This window comes from Narcine bancroftii, chromosome 3 (assembly GCF_036971445.1).
Source record: "Narcine bancroftii isolate sNarBan1 chromosome 3, sNarBan1.hap1, whole genome shotgun sequence".
Lineage (NCBI taxonomy): Eukaryota > Metazoa > Chordata > Chondrichthyes > Torpediniformes > Narcinidae > Narcine > Narcine bancroftii.
Window position 1 is genome coordinate 112,605,536 of NC_091471.1, and position 22,330 is coordinate 112,627,865.

A 22,330-nucleotide genomic window follows, 5' to 3' on the forward strand; every position below is an offset into this window, starting at 1 on the left:
ATTTAAAAAAAATCTTGCTTGCCCCACATATCTACTTTTAAACTTTCCCCCTTCTCATCTATGTATTTAACATTTTTACATGGGTGAGGGAGTGTGGTGAAGGTCCTGACTTCCTATTTATCCATGGCTCTCATTATTTTATAAACTTCTATCAGATGTCCCTTTCGTCTCCAACATTCCAGTGAAAGCTACTCTAGTTGGTCCAGACTCTCTTTGTAGCTCATAATCTTTAAGTAAAGCAGTATCCTGATAAATTTCTTTTGTAACTACACCCTTTCCAAAGCATCCATGTTCTTCCCGTAATATGATGGCCGTAATATTTAAAGTTTCTGGTAAGAAGATTTTTCTAAATATTTACTATTCCCTGTATGAAATAAATTATTTTTTATTTTCTGCTTAAATGACATTGACTATGTGGATTTTCCCTCTAGTGTTCAGTCTCTTGTTAGCTGAAACAGCCATATATTCAGAATCTTGCATGACTTGGTAAGATCACTCTTCTATGCCCCGCATAAGCTTAGGATAGGTTTGCTGTGTCCTTGCAGGACAACCCCTCCATTCTAGAAAGCAACTTGATGAATGTATGCTGCACTGACTTCCAAGGCAAATACACCCTTCCTTTGGAAATGAAACTATAACAAAGACCTGCACATCACAAATGAGACTTGCTTATTTTTGCAATGTAGTGCATTATGCATGTGCCTTAGATGTTTACTTTCTGTGCCTCTGTAGCCTAAGATCCCTCAGCATACCAACTTCTGATATTTTTCAAGTAGTGGTAAACTATTGTTTTTTAATTAAAAAGTAAGAAATGGAAATAGGAGTAGCATTGCATTTTCCAGTCTGTTCTTTGTTATCCTAGTCATTAGTGCAAAAAATGTCTGTCTTTTCCGCAAAGCTAGTCTATTGCAAACTACACAACTTTCTAAATGTGGAGCAATTTAAAGATTCTTGAACTATGGGTAAGAAATTTTTCCATCTCCATCTGAGAAGGGTGACCCCTTTAACTCACAATCCATTGTTCAAAGTTTCCCCTTAAGGAGAAATATCCTTTACATTTATGCGGTCAAGTGTTTTTGGAATCTTGTATGTTTCAATAAGGTCTTTCTTCTATACTTCAATGAATAAAGGATGAAGCCTAGTGTGGTCTTCCATTTGACTGATTTGTTTTCATCTCTGCCCTCTTCTGCCTATTCAATTAATTTTTAGATCTTCCCTGTGACAGTATCAGCTTTTCTCACACCCATTTTCTTGTGTAGTTTTGATTAATTGATAAGATGGGTATGTTTAACTCTTTCATCCAAGATCAGCTGCGAATAGTTAGTAGCCCAGAATAATCCCTATGGCACCCTGGAAACTTTTTTTCTTATTGCCCTTTAAATCAATCTTTTCTCCATGCAAGAATGTTACAAACCTGCAACCTTTTATAGCCTTTATTTTCAGTAACAACCTTTTGCTTGGTTCCATATCAGATTAAAAAAAAAAGTAAACTATGACTAGTTCTCCCTTAACCACTATACTTGAATCTTTTATATTAAAAAAATCCTTTTGTCAAATGATTTTATTATAAAATTGTGTTGTCTGCCTAGATATGATTTGCAATGTACTTTTTTTTTGTAATTTATTTATAGTATCTCCATACATTCATTTCAAATTGACTTAGTATAATACATAATAGATACTAAATAATTTTCAAATTTTCACCCCCCCACCTCCCCTAACCCCTTAGGAAACCACCTTGTGGTGGTTAATTCCCAAAAACCCAAATGGGTGTGGTATAAACCACAAGTGACTTTCGGGAGCAGAAGTACCACCCCCTCCCCCCCCCCCAGGCAGACAAAATACACGTATAAACCGAAAAATCATCATTTCTTATATCCATAAAACCCCAGTCCATCAATTTAACCAATCTTATTCATAAACTCTTTTTTTTTGGAAAATCCAAACTTAATATTAAATTTTGCACCCTTTCCACCCTCCCAACACTGAGTTTAACATTGTTTACAATCAATAAAAGCTTTTTTTTAAATTTTTTTTTCAAGTCTTCCTGAATTTCATCCACTGAATTAAAACACCTCTGAACATCCCAGTTCAACACTAAATCTTCCATTCTTCTCAGTCTCAAGTTGAATTTGTAGCTTACTTTCAAAAAAAGTTTTTTCAAATCTTTTAAAATTTTCTTGAACATAATTTCTTCGGTCTTGATCTTCTAAAGCATCAATGTTATTCATAAGTTCTTTCTTCCATGTTTCCCAATTTAATATCAAATTTTCCACTTTGTCAATTTTCTCAATGTTAAGTTGAAATTATTGTTTATTTTCAAGAAAAACTTATTCAAAATTTTTAACTCTTCTTGGACATTGCTCCTTCAACTTTAATTTTATAAATCATCAATCTTGTTCATAGTTTCTTTCTACTGAGTTTCCAAATTTAATAAAGTTTCCGTTTTTTCCAATTTTCTCAATATTAAATTGATCTTGTTGTTTAGTTTTAAAAAAAACCTTTTCAAAACTATTAAAATCTGTTTGCAATGTATGCATACTCACAGATAATAAATTCACTCTTCCAATATTCCATCCAAAAAAAATCACTGATAAACCTTATTGCAGGTCAAGGAGTTCCATATAAATATTTATCTTCAGAAAATATTTCAAATCAACATTCGTCGCCATCTTTCAAAAAGGAGTCCGAAATCAACTTTAATAAGTTCTGTTCTGGAGAAAATTCCAGCACCAACTCCGACTCTGTCTGGGCAAATAGGTCAAAATTCTTCCAAAGTCAAAGAATGTAATTTTGTTCCGTATTTATAGATAATAAGTTCATCCTTCCGATATTCCATCCAAAAAAAAATCACTAATAAACTTTAATGTTATCTGGATTTTTAAAACTCACGGGCAACCAACGCCAATTACTGCAATTTATCTTCATAAAACATTTCAAATCAATATTCATCACCATCTTTCAGAGGGGTGTCCAAGGCCAGCTTATCCGACAGTCCAATTAATGAGCTCCGTTCTTAAGAAGATTCCAGCCTTGACTCCGTGGTTCTGTCTGGGCAAGTAGGCCGAGTTTCTTCCAAAGTCAGAGAGTGTGGTTTTGTTCTGTATTTGAACTCTATTTTCCTTAATCTTTGTTGCCATTTTAAACTAAAAACAATTGATAAACAAAACAAAGACTTTTAACAGAAAAGAAATATTCTTAAAACGGGTATTTATATAACTGCCTGGGAGAGACCGGGAAGGCACGTCCGCTCCCTACGCCATCTTGCCACGCCCCCCTGCAATGTACTTTTTCATCTTATTATGGCTAGGTGATCTATCACTACATCTTAAAAGGATACATTTCAGTATTTTGTCAGAAATTATACCTCCCAATTTTTTTCCTGTCTGAGATGACATTGTTATATTTGTTATCTGTTGGGATTATTTCCAGAATAAGAACATGATAGTAAATTATGACTATTGCATTTGCATTCTCTGCAACTGCCTCCTATCATTTGGCATGCTGTGAGAATCTTGTTCTCTGATCACTTTAATTTTGTTTTTTAGTACTGTGATGAGCACTTATATTTCATATGTCCACTAAAGCTATTGAGCCATCTTTTTTGTAATTATCATTTTAATATGTTTAACAATCAACAATCATACCAAATGCAAAACATCAAGAAAACCCTTCCCTCCACCCCTCCCCTCTATAAAGTCTTCTTAAACACAGAAAGAACAAAGAAAAAAGGTCATCCAATGTCAGTGCATAAAATAAAACATGGAGACACGATAATACCAGTGTTTAAAATCTTTACTGAGGTCTTCTGGCTAGCCAGTAGTAATCTCATCTCTATATTGGCGTCAATGAAGTACCTATAATGCTCTAAATAAGGCTGCCAGATTTTAGGAAGATGTTCTATCCTTTCCAAGTGGGATACAACTAATCATCTCTGAAGACAACATAATCATGGGAGTCGGACTTCATAATGCTGGTATGCATTTCCTGGCCACACATGGCAATTTCAGTGAATTTAATTTGAGAATTAGTTAGTGATTTATCAACCATGGTAAAGTTCCCCAGAAGATAAAGCTCTGGGTCTACTGGGAAAGTGACTCCCATGATCTTAGTTAAGGTATCACAGAGGTCATACCAGAAGTGCCTCACCTTCGTGCAATGGCAGGTAGAATGTAAAAAGGAACCGATCTCTATACCACACCTAAAACACATCTCTGATAACTCAGGTTTGTATTTAATTTCTGTGGGTTGAGGTGCAGTTAATGGAGAAAATTATATTGGACCAATCTATACCTGGCATTGATAGTATCCATCAAATTTCCCTGATACAGATCTGAGTAGAGTTGTTTGTCAATTGTTGTGTCTAAGTCTGACTCCCATATACCCTAGACTTGTGGAAACCTGGCTTTGGGCTCTCACTCATCAATAAAAAGTAAATTTTAAAAATAGAGTAGTTTCTCCTTTTCATTGAGTCCTGGTGGAGTCATTTCAAGGGCAAAATTGGCCCAAAGGAAGGATCATAACTGAAGATAACAAAAAAGGTCTTATTGGACAAGTCAGCTGCTCAAATGACATGAAAAGACCTTTTTCATAACAATCCTCCAATGTTGTATCCCCTTATGATACCAGTCTTCCGAAGTTTTATTGTTCAAAGTCATGGGTAGAAGTTCATTTTGTCTTGAAGGTGACTTTGATTGTGCAATTTGTACAAATTTAATCATCTCCCTTTGCTCCGGAAGATTTAGGAGGACTTTGCTAGTTGAAGAACTCTGCGTATAACACTGGTGGGCAGAGTTAAATGTGTCTAAATGAAGGTGATGCCAAGGCTCCAGTATCTTCTTCAATCGTTACCCATTTTGTTACCACAGGGCTTTTTTAAGATGCTCAACAAATGTGTCAGGTGGTTCCTGTGGAACGGTAAAGTGGCTGAAATCTCCATGGAAAAGTTAATGTTGGACTATAATTGGTGGGGGGTGGGGGTGGGGGGGGGGGGGGTAGGATTTAAAATGACCTAATTTAAAAAAATATTACTGGGTATCCCAGGCAAGATTTATCACTTCATGGTTTGAGGGAGGCATCCCCCCAAAAAAACTGGGCACAAATTCGACTACAAGCGAAAGGATAAAAGATAGCTGAGTTTATATATAAATGGGTCTTTAATTTCAAAGGAAACAGATAACTCCATACTAAAGCATGTACTTCAGACATGCCAAAGAATAAATCGATGTATTGGATTGAAGATAGGGTTGTCTCCAAAAACACCTTAATACTCTTGCCTCTAGATAATAAAATTGTAGACACCTGGTGCCAGAAGGTGATCAAGTTTATTGAGGATTGTTACAAACAAAGGCAGCTTGTATCATTTGAGCAGTTGAGGAACAAATAGGATTTGTCTAATACCTTCTGCTATCTGCAAATAAGATCTTGAGGGAAAAATTGGGACCATCTATGACCCTGCCTAGATGTAATGTGGAGATTCTAATTCAACAGGAAATGTGTGTAAATGTTTCTAAGATGTGTTATATAATTCTAAAGTGAGGGCCTGAAGCCGGCCTTGGGCACAACAATTAATGGGTAATGATTGAAAAAGATACTGGAGCCCTGGCATCACCTTCATTCTGACACATTTATTTCTGCCCACCAATGTTATGGGCAGAGTTCTCCATCTAGCAAGGTGGTAAGACCTGTGTCTGGACAGTGTGACTGGAGTCATCAATGCCAGGTACAGGATGGTGCAGTACAACTTCTTGCTTCCATTGTACCTCACCATAAAAATCAAAGCCAGAAATTTCAGAAATGTGCTTTAGGTGTGGTGTTGAGGCTGGAACTTTTGTCCACTCTTCCTGGCAAAAGGTACAAAGGTAAGACCTTTCTGGGAAGACCAAGGGGACTTAAGAAAAAAAAAATTATAAAAGTGGGAAATATCGGGAATGTGAGTTTGGACTGTCCAAATACCAAATTCTGTTGAAGATTGACTTGCCAGTAAGTGTATAGCAGTTTTGTGGAAGCTGGAATGTGGAAATGCATTGTTTCATTCCCCTGGAGAAAATCACATAAGGAAGAAATGTACATCTGTTAAGGTGTAGCTACCTTGCTTGAAATATATTGGCACTCAGACTGATTAGTTTTCCCCCTTTTCAAAATAGCGGTACTATTTCAGCAGGGAAATGAATGTGATCAAAGAAGTGGGACATGATGCAGAGGACGTGTTTCTTTCAGTTTTGTTTTCAGTTTTTTAACTTTAATTGTATTGATGTAATTTATTTGACTACTTTGTTGTAAAGAGTGGAGGTGGTGGGGGGGGATAAAGACCGACTGTTACATGAATTTTTTTCCAAACTTTTTTTAAAAGATAATAAAAGTATAACATAGTCTAATAACAATCAAAAATTAATTTTACAGAAATATATATATGTATTAAAAAAAACAACAACCCAACAAAAAAACCCCATCCCACCCACCCACTCCATCAGCCAGCTCCCTTAAGGGGAGCCAAAAATATGAATTATAAAAAAATATAAGTATTAATAGCAATTCAAAGTATATCTAAATGTATATTCTCCAAATATTGAAACCATTTATCAACAAAGAAAGAATAGTTATGTAAATTATAAGTAATTTTTTCCATAACAATACAAGCTTTCAATTAATTATGCCAGCGTGCTATATTAACCTCTGTAGTATCTTTCCAGGTACCAGCTACACATTTACGCGCTACTGATAGCACGTACAAAGGCAATTTAAATTTTATCCAGCCCCATTCCTCTCATAGAAACCATATTCGAGGAATATTGGAAATTTGTTTAGGAGAAAAAGGGAGGTGTACAAGAGGTATAAAGAGCAGGGAGCTGAGAGTTTGAAAGAGGACTCCAAGGAGTGTAGAAGGAATCTTAAGAAAGAAATTAGAAAGGCCAAAAAAAGGCACGAAGAGGCTTTGGCAGACAGAGTAAAAATAAATCCAAAGGGTTTCTATAGGTACATTAAAAGTAAAAGATTAGTGAGGGATAAAATTGGACCCCTTGTAGATAGCAAAGGAAGGCTGAGTGAGAAGTCAGAGGAAATGGGGGAAATTTTGAATGATTTCTTTGCCTCGGTATTCACTAGGGAAAAAATATTGAACCAGTTGAAGTAAAGAAAAATAGTGGGGAGGTCATGAAGCATATAAGGATAACCGAGGAGGTAGTGATGGCTGTGTTGAAAAAGATAAAGGTGGATAAATCTCCGGGACCGGACAAAATATTCCCAAGGGCACTCAGGGAGGCTTGTGGACAGATAGTGGGGCCATTAACAGATATTTAGGATGTCACTGGCCACGGGGGTGGTACCAAAGGATTGGAGGGTGGTGCATGTGGTTCCTCTGTTTAAGAAAGGGTCCAAATGCAAACCTGGGAATTATAGGCCTGTAAGTCTGACGTCTGTGGTGGGCAAGTTGATGGAAAGTGTTCTGAGGGATGCTATTTACAAATTATCATACCATTACATTGTCCAATGAATAAGCTGTTGCTACCCTTCTCTGTTAGTCTGCTGCACATCATTCTCGTTATTGCCACACTTATCTTGAGCGTACAAGGTCATACCTGCATCCTGTTACTCCTTAGTACTGGATGACTCCTTCTCCGGTCCCAACTCATGATGTTTTTACCTTACAAAAGGCAAATCTAAATAGGTCATATGCATTAAATGGTAGGCTATTGAGATGTGCAGAGCAACAAAGGGATTTAGGAGTGATGGTAAATAGTACCCTCAAGGTTGATACTCAGGTAGATGGTGAGGTAAAGAAGGCATTTGGAATGTTGGCCTTCATAAATTGGAGTATTGAATTCAAGAGTAGGGAGGTTGTGATGAAATTGTACAAGGCATTGGTGAGGCCAAATTTGGAATACTGCGTACAGTTTTGCGTACAAATTATAGGAACGATATAAACAAAATAGAGAGAGTACAGAGAAGGTTCACGAGAATGTTGACAGGATTTCAAGGTTTGAGTTACAGGGAAAGGTTGTGCAGACTAGGGCTTTTTTTCTCTGTAGCGTAGAAGATTGAGAGGGGACTTGATAGAAGTGTTTAAGATTTTAAAAAGGACAGACAGTAAATGTGGATAGGCTTTTTCAATTTAGTGTGGGGGAGATTCAAACTAGAGGGCATGGTTTAAGATTGAAGGGGGAAAATTATAAAGGGAACATGAGGGGAAATTTCTTTACGCAAAGAGTGGAAGGGATGTGGAATGAGCTTCCGGCAGACATAGTTGAGGCGGGATGATTGGTTACATTTAAGGATAGACTGGATCGTTACATGGAGAGGAGAGGACTGGAGGGGTACGGACCGGGTGCTGGTCAGTGGGACTAGGAGGGTGGGAATTTGTTACGGCATGGACTAGTAGGGCCGAACTGGCCTGTTCTGTGCTGTAAGTGGTTATATGGTTATATCATCCAACAAAAAAATCGTTGGATCTAATGGTAATTTAAAGTTATATAATTTTTCCAAAACTATCTTAATTTCTTGCCAAAATGGTTGAACTTTAACACAAGAACAAACAGCATGTTTAAAAAAAAGTTCCAGTACATAAACAACACCTAAAACAAGAATCCAAATTACTAAACCCATATTTTTTTAATTTTCTCCGGGGTCAAATATAATTGATGTAGAAAATTATAATTAACCATTCCATATCTTACATTAGTCAATTTAATTACATTATCCTGACACATATCTGCGCAATTATCTTCAGGGGAAAATAAACGCTAAGTCACTTTCCCATTTGTTTAGATTTTTCCCAATCCGGTTTATCCATATTATCCTGTAACAAATGATACATAACCGAAATATGACCCTTCTTTGGTACAGAGGAAATCAAAGATTCAAATCTCGTCAAAGTCGGTAAATTCATCTCTCTACCATAATTATCTTTTACCAAGGCTCTGAGTTGATAAAGCACAGACAATTTAGAGATATAACAAATCTTTCCCTCAATTGATTAAAAGAAAGAAATTGTCCCTCTTCAAAACAACCCTGTATTGTCTTTATACCCTTAGAATCCCAACTCTTTAAATATTTATTAAACATTGAAAAAGGAATAAGCTGGATATTATACAATGGAGTTAAAATTGATAATTTACCTTTTGATCTTAAAATTATATTTCTTTAGTCCAAATCTTTTAACAAATGTCTCAATACTGGCATATTATGTTCCTGTAACAAATTCTAATTCCAATGAAATATAAATTGATGTACCTCAGCCTCAGAAATACATGCCATTTACACCCAAGCCCAGCTAGGGGGTTCATCTAAATCCATCAATCTACTAATAAATTTCAACTGGGCAGCTACATAATAATTTTGAAAATGTGGTAACTGAAGTCCACCCAATGCATATTTCCATGCAAGTTTATGCAATGCCACTCAAACTAATTTACCCTTACATAAAAACTCCCGCACTGCCTTATTCAGATCGTGAAAATAGCCCTTTGAAAGTAAACAAGGCATTGATTGAAATAAATATTGAATTTGGGGAAAATATTCATTTTAATGCAATTGACCTGGCCAATCAAAGTTAATGGAAGATCTTTCCATTTAATCAAATCCGCTTTAATCCGTTTTAGTATAGGCACACAATTTAACTGATACAGTGACTGATAGTTAGCATCTACAAACAGACCCAAATATTTAATTTTATTTGTTCACTTTAATTTTGTAATAATTTTAAATTCAGAATAATCTCCTATTCCTACTGGTAAAAATTCACTCTTATCCCAATTAACTTTATATCCGGATATTTCTCCAAATTTTGACAAACATTCTTGTAACTCCTTCAACGACTGCCTCGGTTCCGTCAAATATATCAAAACATCAGCAGCAAATAAATTGATCTTGTATTCTTCATTCATAACCTTCATCCCCCTAATTTCATCGTTTTGCCTAATAGACTGAGCCAACGATTGAATAGCCAATGCAAGTAAGGCTGGTGACAATGGACAGCCCTGCAGAGTTGAACGAGTCAAATTAAATGGTAAAGAAACATCACTATTTGTCACCACCCTGGCAATCGGGTTTGTATATAAAGCTTTAACCAACCAATAAAAAAAGGGCCGAATTGAAACTTTTCTAACACCTAAAATAAAAAATCCCATTCAACCCTATCAAAAGCCTTTTGTGCATCTCGTGCAGCCACCATTAGGATGGTTAGGATGGATAGGCTGATTTTGGAATGGATTGACCAAAGTAATTAATTGAAGAATATTATCTGATGGATTTCTATTTTTAATAAAACCTGTTTGATCAGTATGTATCAACTTGGGTAAATACTTAGCAAGTCTGTTAGCTAATACTTTTGCTATAATTTTATAATCTACATTTAATTGGGAAATAGGCCTATATGAAGACACTTTTAGTGGATCTCTATCTTTTTTTGGGATAACAGTTATTAAAGCACTTGAACAAGATTCCGGTATCGTCTGATCCTCAATAACTTGTTTTAGCACATCTCCAAATACATTAGATAAATCATCATAAAATCTTTTACAAAATTCCATAGAAAATCCATCATCCCCTGGAGACTTTCCATTTGGCATTTCCTGTATAGCTTCCTTAATTTAAAAATCTGTAAATGGAGATTCCAATTCCTGAACATCTTTCTCTTCTAATACCGGTAACGTTAATTTAGATAAATAAGATTCAATAGAACCATTGTCTTGCTTCCCCATAGAAGTATATAATTTTTGATAAAATGAATAAAACTGGTCATTAATTTCCCGAGGCTTTTAGGTAATTGTTGAATTCTGTTTAACAGCATTAATAATCCGAGATGTCTGTTCAATTTTCAGTTCCCAAGCAAGTACCTTATGAGCTCTCTCTTCCAACTCATAAATAACGTTGTTTAGATCGATTAATTAAGCACTCAAACTGATAAGTTTGTAATGTATTATAAAGTAATTTCAACTTTGCTAAGGCAGCTTTTTTCTTCTGTCACATCCTTCTAAAAATCTTTCTCTAACTCAGCAATCTGTTTTTCCAATCTTAAACTTTCTGCCATATATTGTTTCTTAACTTTCGTAGAATAACTAATGATCTGTCCTCTCAAATAAGCTTTCAAAGTGTCTCATAATACAAAATGACTATCCACAGAATTAACATTCTCAGTTGGAAATAGAGATATGTTCTTTAATAAAAGAAACAAACCCTGGGTTTTTTCAGTAACATTGCATTAAACCTCCATCTGTACGACGAATGTACTACTTCCGAACCTTCACAAGAAAAGAATAATAACGAATGGTCTGATATAACTCTACTTTTATATTCAGCTTACAATATTCTACCCTGTAGGTGTGCTGATAACAGAAAAAATCTATTCTAGAAAAGGAATCATGTTGTGAAGAATAAAAAGAAAAATCTTTCTCTGTAGGATTAACCTTTCTCCAAATATCTACCAGATTTAAATCTTTCATCAACACACCAATTTGTGTTACCATCTTTTATTTCCTTATACTTTTTGGATTTCTATCCAATAAAGGGTCCAAAAACAATTAAAATCTCCCTCAACTAAAATATTTTCATTAGCTCTAGTTAACAATACAAAAAGCTTCTGAAATAAACCACTAATCATTTATATTAGGTGCATAAAGATTAAGCAAAGTCCAAGATTCAGCAAAATTTTACAATTCACTCTTAAAACTCTCCCAACATTTCCTTCTGACGATTCCAGTTCAAATGGTAAATTTTTATGAATCAAAATCGCCACCCCTCTTGCCTTAGAATTAAAAGAAGAAGAAAACACATGTCCAACCCAGTCTCTTTTCAATTTCAAATGTTCTTTTTTGAGTCAAATGTGTCTCTTGTAAAAAGGCAATATCAATTTTCATTTTTTAAATATAAGCCAATACCCTCTTTCGCTTAATTGGATTATTTAATCCCTGAACATTAAAAGTTGCAAAATTCAAAGTAGACATTTTTACTATCTACTAATATATTTACAGACTATAAAGTAACGCTCCCCCTTATAAATCTTCAAAATAAAAAAATACTCTTAATAGACAGAAAGAAAAAAAAGGAGAGAGAAAGGAAAAAAAAAATTTCCCCCCTTTCTCCCCCTCAAAAAGTCAAAGTATCCCAAAAATTAAAAAAAAGACACCCAAAGTTAGTAACACCCTAAAACTCTGGGTGTGGTAAACCCACTGGTGGCAGATGAGTATCAAAGCTTTTGGTGTCATCCACCCCCCCCCCCCCCCCCCCCCCCCCAGCCAGACGCATACTCATTATAAAGGACAATCAAATATAATAGATACATTCAGCCCAATGATTCCAAACCCAGTGATTGTTCCGGGTCTTCAATGTTAAGAAGACTCCATTCTTACCATTTGCATTTCCGTTTACCCTCCTCTTAGGAGATGATGGTGAAAACTGACCATACATTCGCAATTCTGGCAATGAATGAACAAAAACCAAAGCATCACGATCATTCTCAAAAAGTTGGGATTGAAAATTTCCATAAAAAAAACTTTCAAAATTGCAGGATAACGAAAGGCAAACTTTTTATCCTTTTGCCACAGTACATCTTTAGCTCAATTAAATTCCCCTCGTCTTCTAATAACCTCCTGCCTCAAATTGGCATTAAAAAAGTTATTTTGAACCATCAATGGAAATTGACTTTGCCGTGCTTTCTGTACCACCATTCATAAGATCGTCTCTCTATCTTGATATTTCAAACAACAAATCAGAACTGCTCTCAGTATTTGTCCTGGAAGTGGTTTTTTCCTCAACGCTCTGAGCTTGATCCAGTAATACTTTAGGAATCCAGTGCTTAAAATTTTTTATTAGATCAGAACCTTCAATATCCTCTGGAAGACCAACTATTTTCACATTATTCCTCCGGCTTTGATTTTCCAACATATCAATCTTCAATAAATCCCTTTTTTGAATCCCCCAGTCTACAAAGGAATCCTCCATTTTTTCCCTATTATGCTCCACCTGATCTTGACATTCAGAGAAAGCTGTTTCAATTTTTAAAAAGTTATCTTGTACAGTATCAACAGATTTTGTACATCTGTTAATATCACTTTTAACTATAGTTGTTTCTTGTTTTATAGTTGTAATTTCATCACACAAAAGTATTCATTTTTGTTTTCACCTCCATAAATCCTTGGGTCATTTAAGTTGACATTTGTTTTGACATATTCTCCATTTGACAAGCAATCCCTTCCAAAACCATCTTTTGAGGCCTACCTTCTCTAACTCCTCCTCCTGAGTAGATTCTAGCAAGGTAAGTTCCTCTTCCTCCTCATGCACAATAGGTCCTTTACCTGTGCGGCTGCGGGTTTGGATACTCGACGGCGACGCACCGATCTCATCGGGCCGCCGCCGTTCGGGCACCCCCACAGCCCTCACCTTTTCCAAAAGTTCACGCACCCAGGAGGCACCACGCATGCCCGGCAGAACCGCTGAATGCGTAGGTGTGTCTTCCAACGCTACATTGTACATGAATGTAAAAAAATTATATGGTTTGTTTGTATTTTAGAAAATAAAAGGTGTCTTCGATAACCATCCTCTTCAGTCCAGAGCCTCCACAGGTCTCGTCCTATATTTTAACCAAGTGTTTTAAAATGGGGTTGTTTGTTCAGCTGGCTATAATTCTGGAATTCCATTTCTACACTTTCTTTCAGAGAGTGTAATCCAATTTGTATCCATGAGGGGGTTTCCTCCCTCTCAAAAAAAAATGAAGAAATGAATCTCATTTGGGCTGCCAAATAATTCTTTTTGAAACTAGGCAACCGGATGCCTCCTAACCTGTAATCCTATGTTAACTTTTCCATGGACCTTACAGTAGGTACCTTACAGTTCCAAATAAATTGCTCAACATGCTTAATAAAGGTTTTTAAACAAAAAAAGGTTTGAGGTAGTGGAATTGGCAAGGACTGGAAAAAGTACTGCAATCTTGGCAATATACACAGTTGACCCTGCCAATTAGAGAGTTGGATAAGTTCATCAGAGCCATTTTTTTTGTTTGTTATTACTAACCTAAAAACAAATGGTTTCTGAGCAGTGAACCTTCTGATTGAAATTTCCTTAGGTTTCAATAAGAAGAGAGGAACTGTGGAAGAAATCCGTTCATTACTCACCAGTTCTAGGTTATTCTATGGCATAGTTAGATTAGTTGTAATTAGTTGGGAACAAGCTGCTCACCTGCCTGGTATAATGGGTGAGGAAGACTATTGCTTTGTTTGCAAAGTTGTTTAAATTATAAGTGGTCTGTTACATAAATTGTCAATTGTGCAGTTATGTTAAACCTGAGAGTCTTTTGGTACATTCTGTTTGTAAAATGTATATTGCAATCATTCTAAAAGTATTTGTGTAATGGGGGTGTGCTGACCTTCGACTTGTTTGTACTTTAGATTTTAGCTATGTTAATGTAAATAGGTTTTCACGATGGTATTGATGTACATTAGGTTACCAGGGACAAGGAAACTTGAACTGCTGAGAATAATTAAGATGAAAGTCACTGAATTGTCATTAAAAGTTCAGCTGCTTCACTAATGTCAGCTCAGACCTACACAATAAGGTTGATTCTTCATGACCTCAATACAGCAGGTGCTGACTTGGATGTGTTGATTATGTACCAGTAATAAAAGATTAATTTGAGCAGATTTACTATTTGTGTCATGAGCAGGTTTATAGATATGTATGAATATTTAATTTTATATAAATATACAATTGCAATGTTGTGGCTGACTAGCTTTCTGGTACTTTCTGCCTTGATTGGCTGTTCTGCTTTTGATGCAAGGTAGACTGATGGGCATTATGTTGGGGACCAGCTAGGTTGTTAATTTATCATTGAACAGATAAAATCCCTGGGGTTTTATTTCCCTCTTATACAACAACCAGATGAGGACTGGCAGTTGTGACCCTTTCTCAATTCTGTTTTACCTCCCAGCCCAAGTTCGGCTACAATAGCAAAGAAACCTGGATTTTTTGTATCTGTGAGATTTTGTACAGCGCCAAATAGTTAACATCTGGTTGAGAATATTATACTTACTTGTTCCATGTTTGTATTGAAACAAGATGGATTTTCTGAATAAAACACGTGCTTTATTTTTAAACATTTTGTTGTACTGCAGATTCTGAACCAGAAGCATCTCCTCCAGATAAGAAACCCAAGAAAGGTTCTTCCTCATCCAAATCTACAAAATTCTCTAAAGCAGAGCCTGTAATTGTAGTTTCTGAAACAGGTAATAAATGGAATTGATCAGTTTCTGCATGCAATTGTCAGCTTTTGAAAGAATGCAGGATAATACCAATTTGCCTTTAGTTTTGTTATTTCACATTTTTGTTTTCCTATGTACTTTTTCTAATCTAGATCAGAAAATACAATTGATTAGTTGACATAACTAGTTTGGATGAATTCTTGTTCAAAATACTTTTGCACATGACACCACTTGCAACATGGATAAATTTACAATGGTCTTAGAATGATTTGGACAAACAGAAAATGGATAGTGAGTGCACTCTGATCTTGGATTTTTCAGTTTCTGGCCTGTGTAAAGATTAGAGCCTTATTGGGTCTATTCTGTGCTTCTGAATCAGATATAGTTGCTGGTCTGCTGCCTTCAGGATTGCATTGACATGATGGCCCCAGGATAGAGCTTTAGAGATGTTGACACACAGGGATTTGAAGTTCTTTACACTCTCCATTGCTGACTGTTTTGTTTTTCTGGTTTCTTCTTCCTGAGGTCCACAATTAATTCCTTAGTTTTGCTAATGTCGAGGGCAAGGTTGCCAGTTCTGACACCCCCAACAAGCTTATCTATCTCACTCCTGTAGCTTCCTCATTCCTAACCAGTGTCATCAGCAAATTTATAGATGACATTTGAATTGTGCCGAGCCACATAGTCATGGATGTAGAGAGAGTAGAGTAGTGGGCTAAGCAAGCACCATTGAGGTATGCTTGTGTTGATCATCAGTGAGGAGGAGATGCTGCTACCAATCCTCACTGACTGTGGTCTTCCAATGAGTAAATCAATGATCTAGATGAGGAGGCTCAGGTTTTGAAGCTTGCTGACCAGTACTAGGAAGATGATGGTGTTGAAAACTGAGCTGTAATTGATGAAAAGCAGCCTGATGTAGGTTTTGCTGTTGTCCAGGTGATTCAGGGTGAGTGGAGAGCCAATGAGATTGCATCTGCTGTGGAATGATTGTAGCAGTGGGCCAAGGTCTTGGGTGCAAGTTAATTTTTGGATGGTCTCCTCACTGCTACAACACCAATTTTGGTGTCATTTTGGTGTCATTTGCAAACTATACTGTCATCTAAATTTTACTGTGTTGGGCAAAAAATGGACCCAACACTGGTTGCATGTGTCCAAAAGCATTTTCCACTACTATTCTTTGATTCCTTCCAAGTGAGTTTTGTGTCCTATTGGTTTGCTCACCCTGGATTCGTATGTTCACACGCTGATCTAATCTACGTTTGTCCATGTGGGTTAGGTGATCATGAGATCTAATGTTTTGGACTAATCAACCATGGCCAAAACATTGTTAAAGTTCATAGCTATAATGTTGACTGCCCTACCTTTTCAATGGTCTTGGGGATATTTACTAAAAAAAATCAAATTCATGAGATGTCTTTTTCCATGAAAAAAGTCGTATGGCATTTTTCTAATCGGTTCTTGCTTTTCCAAATTCTGTCTCAGAATCCATTCCAGTAATTTTCCCCACTTAGTAGACACTTATTGTGGAAATGTGCTAATCTACATACTTGCAGTTAGCCTCTCAGGCTGTCTGCTAATGGCACAATCCATGAGACTGGTTTAGTTCTCCTCTGCCCTTGTAGGTTTTTAGTCTCTATGAAATTTATGCTAATAGTTGAGTCCAGTACTATTGTTCTTGTTTAACTTAGTTCTGGTGTCCACAAAGGCCTGCTTCTACTTCCATGTTGTTATGATGGTACCCAGGCCTCTCACCTGAATAATTTTCTTCACTTTAATGAAACAGCAATTACACATGTCACTAACCAGATGCTACTAATTTTGATGGGTATAATGGACCAGGAGTCATTTTTAGTTGGGTGGAGTCCACAGTAGTTTGTTTGCATGTTATTAGGAGAATATGTTCCCTGTTCAATTCCTGTAGTAGTGGAGAGATTGAAGGAGATGAACTGATAGAATCAGTTTATTGTATATGTTTGGAATATCAGATACTTCTGGATAACATTGGAACCTTGTTAGTTGAAAGAGGAGACAACCACAGGTTGATCCATTACTCACTTGGTTATTCAGTATTTTTTTAGAAAAAGCCTCAGCAATTAGAAGTTTGCATAACTGTCAGATGTTTTTTTTACTCCTGATAGGTTTAATTCATTAAAGATTCTTTTGCCATTGAAAATCTTTTTATTGGTTTTGGTAAAAATATCAGATTATATATGATGTTCAGGTAACAGTAAATTAAAATTACAGGTAGGTAGCAATGGTAAACAAGATGCATATATCCGTTGATTTTTTTTTAAGTTTAAAGTTTATAATTTAATTTCTAATCCTAACCTATTATGAGAAATTACTATCAAAATTGGGCATCAATTACTAATTTCAGTATTAATAGGTTCATGAAAAAGGGAAAAAAAAAATGGATCTATAAATTTTGAAAATAATGGAAAAAAAAGAACCCCAAGGAGAAAAAAAAGTTAGTACTCTTTTTAGTAGTTGAACATCTGATTTTTTTTCTCTCTCGAGAGAGGGATGCCATCAAATCCAATGACCATTGTGTATTGCTTGGGAGGGACAAGATCTTTCCACCACAGTAAAATGAGCCTTCTCGCAATCAGGGATTGAGATGGAGTCAAAATTAAGTTCATTGGCTTTTGCCATTGAAAATCAATTTTTTTTCTGCTAATTGTTATTTTAAATATTTTAATGCTAAATACATAATCTTTCATGCTATGTCTTTCTTAAATTTCTCACTATTCTGTCAATAAAGTTGTTGTGTGATTTGGATATGTTAGATTTTCTCTTGACAACTGTTTTGAAAGAGATTTTTAAAAACCTGAGAATTTTTTTTAACTGGAAGAAGTTATTTGAGTCACCCACGTTTAAAAGTGTCAGTTGTTCTGCAGGATGCTTTTGGAATTATTAGTTTTGTTTAATATTTAAAAGCAGCATTTGAATGGCACATCCCTTTGGAGCAAAAAGCTTACCTTTTTCTTTCCCTCTCTTTTTCCTTTTATCTCCAGATGAAGAGGATGACTTTCTGCAAAGTAGGAAGATGAGCCAGAAATTCAGGGAAAATGGTAGCCACCCTGGAACATCTGGATCTGGAAGGACTGCAGACAATAAATCACAGCTCAAACCAATGCAACCCAAAGCAGCAAGTCCAGTGAAATTCACTGCCACATCAGTTCAAGATTATTTTGGTTCAAATAGTGTGAAGAGATCAAGTAAAAAGATGGTGGCCAGCAAAAGGAAAGCAGTAAGGATTGTTTGCATTACAACCCTGTTATATTTACCCATGGTTCTGTTTTGAACAGGCTAGGAGTGGGTTCCATTACTAAAGGTAGTAGTGTGAAGTAAAATATGAAAATCTGCAGACACTGTAGTTGAAGTTAAAACACAGCTGGAGAAACTTGACAAAGGTTAAAATACATAATTGATGTTTCGGGCTTGAGCCCTTTATCAAGGTATAGGGTATGTCCCATTGTTTCTATTTGACTGTCTCTTGGTACAGAACCACATGTGAAAAATCTTTTCTCTCCTTTTCACAATCCTAGAATATCATGGAAAGCCAGAGAAGAAATTGTGGGAGCCCTGGCAGAGATATTTGTTAGTCAAGGGTTGGGTATAAGGAGGGTGGTTGGTATTGTATTTTTATTTAAGAAGAGTTCAAAGGATAAGTAGGGGTGGTCTTGACATCAGTGGTGGGAAAGTTAGTGGAGGGGTTTCTGAAGAACAGTATCAACATGCCTTTGGAAAGGTAAGGACTGATTAGAGATGGTTAACATAGTTTTGTGTGTAGGAAATAGTGTCTCTCAAATTTGAGTTTTATTTTGAAGAGATGACCAAGAGGATTGAGGGCAGGTAAATAAAGTACCTTGCTAAATCCATTTGGAGAAAGTTGGCGTGGTAGGTTCTCTAGAAGGTTACTGTATGTGTGATCCAAGTGTTTGTCATCCAAATCATTTACAAAGAAAAGACCGTGCAGCTAACATGATTAGTAAGTTTGTGGATGACACCAAAATCAGTGAACCATAAAGATGATCAATGATTACAAGATCTCGAGCAGTGGTTTTCAAACTGCTCCCCTAAACTCATATTGCACCATAAGCAATTCCAGTGCCATAAATGTTCTGTGATTACTAAGGGATTGTTTAAGGTGATGAGCAATCCTTTACTAAGCAAGGGGAGGTTGAGAACCACTGCTCTAGACCCAATTGAGAATGAAATATTTTGCTTGAGAAAAATTGTCATTGACCCATTTCCTTTGGACTTATGAAACCGTGCACATAGTCAATTAGGTACGATTAAAACAGTGGTTTTCAAACTTTTTCTTTCCACTTCAGGTAATCCCTTACTAATCACAGCACTTATAGCATGGATTGCTTAAGGTGGAATGTGAGTTGAGTTGGTGGGGGGGTGGGGCGGGGAGGGTTTGAAATTCACTGATTTAGAGTAATGATAGATGGAATTTAACTCTGGCAAGTGAAGGTGTGGCACTTTGGGAAGTTGATCTGGAGGAGCACTTGCACAGTAAATTGCAGGTCCCTGGGGAGTATTGTAGAACAATGGGATTTAGGGGTATGTGTAAATAGTTCCTGGAAAGTGATGGTACAGATTGACAGGGTGCTAAAGAAAATGTAGGGCACATTTGCATTCATTGTTCAGGGTATCATGTATGTTTTAGAGATGTACAAAATTCTAAGGGGATTGTAAGTAAGAATGATCAGTCTTTTTCCCAGGTTAGGAGATTCTAAAGTTAGAGGGCATGTTTAAGGTGAGGGGAAAAGATTTTAAAAGGGACCCAAGGGGTGCCTTTTTCACCCTGGTTATAGACATTGGTAGATGTAGCAAACAGTTACAATATTTGATATTTAGGTGCACAAATGGGAAAGGTTCAGCGGCATGTGGGACAAACACAGGCAAATGGCCAAATGAGACAAGTTCAGGGAGGCAATTTCAGGATGTGTTGGACCAATGGACTGGCTTCTTTGCTTTATCTCGGACACACTTGCATTTATTTACTTGTATGGACGCGATGATTTTGGATAGTCATGAACTTCAGATCTTCCTTATCCTTTCATTTATTTTATTTTGCTCTACTTGATCTTTATCATCTTTGCTAACAGCCATTCTTTGTGCATATGGATTAGTTGTTTGGGTTTGGAGAGCATCTATATTGAAAACATGGAAAAGTTGTTAATTTTGTTGTAATACAATATTATTGAGGGCAATTAATGCAGAGTAACTGGGTAATGAAGTTGAATATTTTAATTTGTGCTGTTCAGTCTACTTTCTGGTTAGTGCACTGAGTAATTATTTGATGAGAATGGACATTCAATAAAGCAATCTCAATTCCTATCTCTGCTGCATCTATTCTTTTCCCGTGAGGTTGGCCAACTCAGCAGAGAAAGGAATTGAGATTGCTTTATTGAATGACCAAGAGCATTTAGTGTTGCTTTAATTGATGCAGAAGGTAATTAAAATTGATATTTGAAAATAGCCTTTGTAATTCTCTTATTTCCTAACGTGGCCCATTGTCTATCCCAGTCTGATAGCAATCTTCAAATCTTATTTCCCCACTTAATTTTTTTTGTTCTTGCTCATGTCCATCATTTCCATCTTGATCCTCCTGCCAACCACCCACATCTAATTAATCTACCAACATTTGGAGATGAAATCACTGGGATATGCATGTTAAAGGCCTGACCCCTTAGACAAGGTTGAGAATAGCAGGACTGGATTAATTGTAACACCTTTGGATTAGAAAAGGTTGGATTTTGCATTTCTATTTTGCATTAGTTTGCAGGAGTTTCTGCTGAAAATGCATGGATCAAGGTGAGAATGGTGCTTTATGACATGCTGAGTAACTGAATAGTGAGATGGTGTGCCTAAGCTTGTACATATCTGATACTTTGGTTGGAAGTGGAAAATAAATGCTTTTGTATGGAACAAAAGGATGAACTTTGCTCCTTTTGATTTTAGCCTTCAGCCAGTGCTGATTCAACTGTGGATGATGAAGAGCTAGCTCGCCAGCTGCAACTTGATGAAGATGCAGAGGTAATTGAAGCTGAAAAGTTTGCATCGAAAGGGAAAATGTAACTTCCAAGCAATTTCTTTTTAATTTATTATGTCTTCTGAATTTTAATTTTTGTTAATTTTTACAATTATTTTTGACTGAAGAGGTATATTTTATTCTTAGTTATTTTTAATTTGTTTTTTAATCAGTGGAGTATGACCTTGTGGTTCATGGCAAATTTTAAAATAATTCTGCCATGTGTAACTTCCTCTTGCACAGGGCAGACAAAAGTCCAAACTTGAAATTTAATCTATTTATACTATAGTGCAGTATCTAGGCCTTCTCAGTTTGTCTTGCTGTTGTTATTCTCGACTCAACAAGGTGAGATCTTCATATTCACTTCTTTCTAATAGGTACCTGTCAGGGAAAGTAGGTCACACTGAATCCATCCCCTCTTGAGATTGTGGCACTTCGAAGTACTAAATAAAAAATTTAAAACAGAATAAGAAGAGATTGTGGCACTTCACATCTTTTGTATGGGTTTGTCCCATGTGAATCATTCTACTCAAGTAACAGCTGTTTTCCCACTCGTTGAGAAAACACTTGCTAAATTCTTTGCCTATGTATTGCTCATGGATTTTTAAAAAAAAATATGTTCTGGTTTCTAACTTTTCAGCTTGAACGGCAGCTGCACGAGGATGAAGAATTTGCAAGAACATTGGCAATGTTGGATGACCTGCCAAAAAGCAAAAAGGTAACTTCTGAAATGGGAACTTCTGTTACAATTTAAATCTGGGCAGCAACCTTTTACCATGTGTAGGCCAGATGGTGTGTCATTGGTTGAACGGCATACACTCATTCATTCAGGCTTAAAGATGCATGTATTCATATTACAATTCAAATATTTACATATGCACAAATTAACTGAAGTAGGCATGCATTGGAAAATCTACACTCCATAACGCAGGGGCATATCTACGCAAAATAGTGCCTATGGCAGGGGTGGCCAATGCATCAAAATAAATGGCGATAAGCAGGTCTTGGGAAATTTGGCCTTGCTGGCTGCCATGTTGTATTTAGCACTGTACAAGTTGAGAGTAAATGGTAGGATGAGGAAGGATGTACGAAGTGT

At 36.3% G+C, this 22,330-nt stretch overlaps 1 protein-coding gene across 9 annotated transcripts in view; it reads left to right on the forward strand.

Moving 5' to 3' along the window:
- rfc1 (replication factor C (activator 1) 1) overlaps window positions 1-22,330 on the forward strand; it is a 138,830-nt gene that overhangs the window by 8,341 nt on the left and 108,159 nt on the right. For 8 of the 9 annotated variants that reach the window (XM_069924920.1, XM_069924921.1, XM_069924922.1 and 5 more), the window contains exons 4-7: window positions 15,102-15,212; window positions 18,203-18,438; window positions 21,165-21,239; window positions 21,875-21,952. In XM_069924920.1, the coding sequence (XP_069781021.1) occupies window positions 15,102-15,212; window positions 18,203-18,438; window positions 21,165-21,239; window positions 21,875-21,952 (500 nt within the window). The remainder of the gene's footprint in view (window positions 1-15,101; window positions 15,213-18,202; window positions 18,439-21,164; window positions 21,240-21,874; window positions 21,953-22,330) is intronic. The other variant, XM_069924928.1, reaches the window with a different exon arrangement.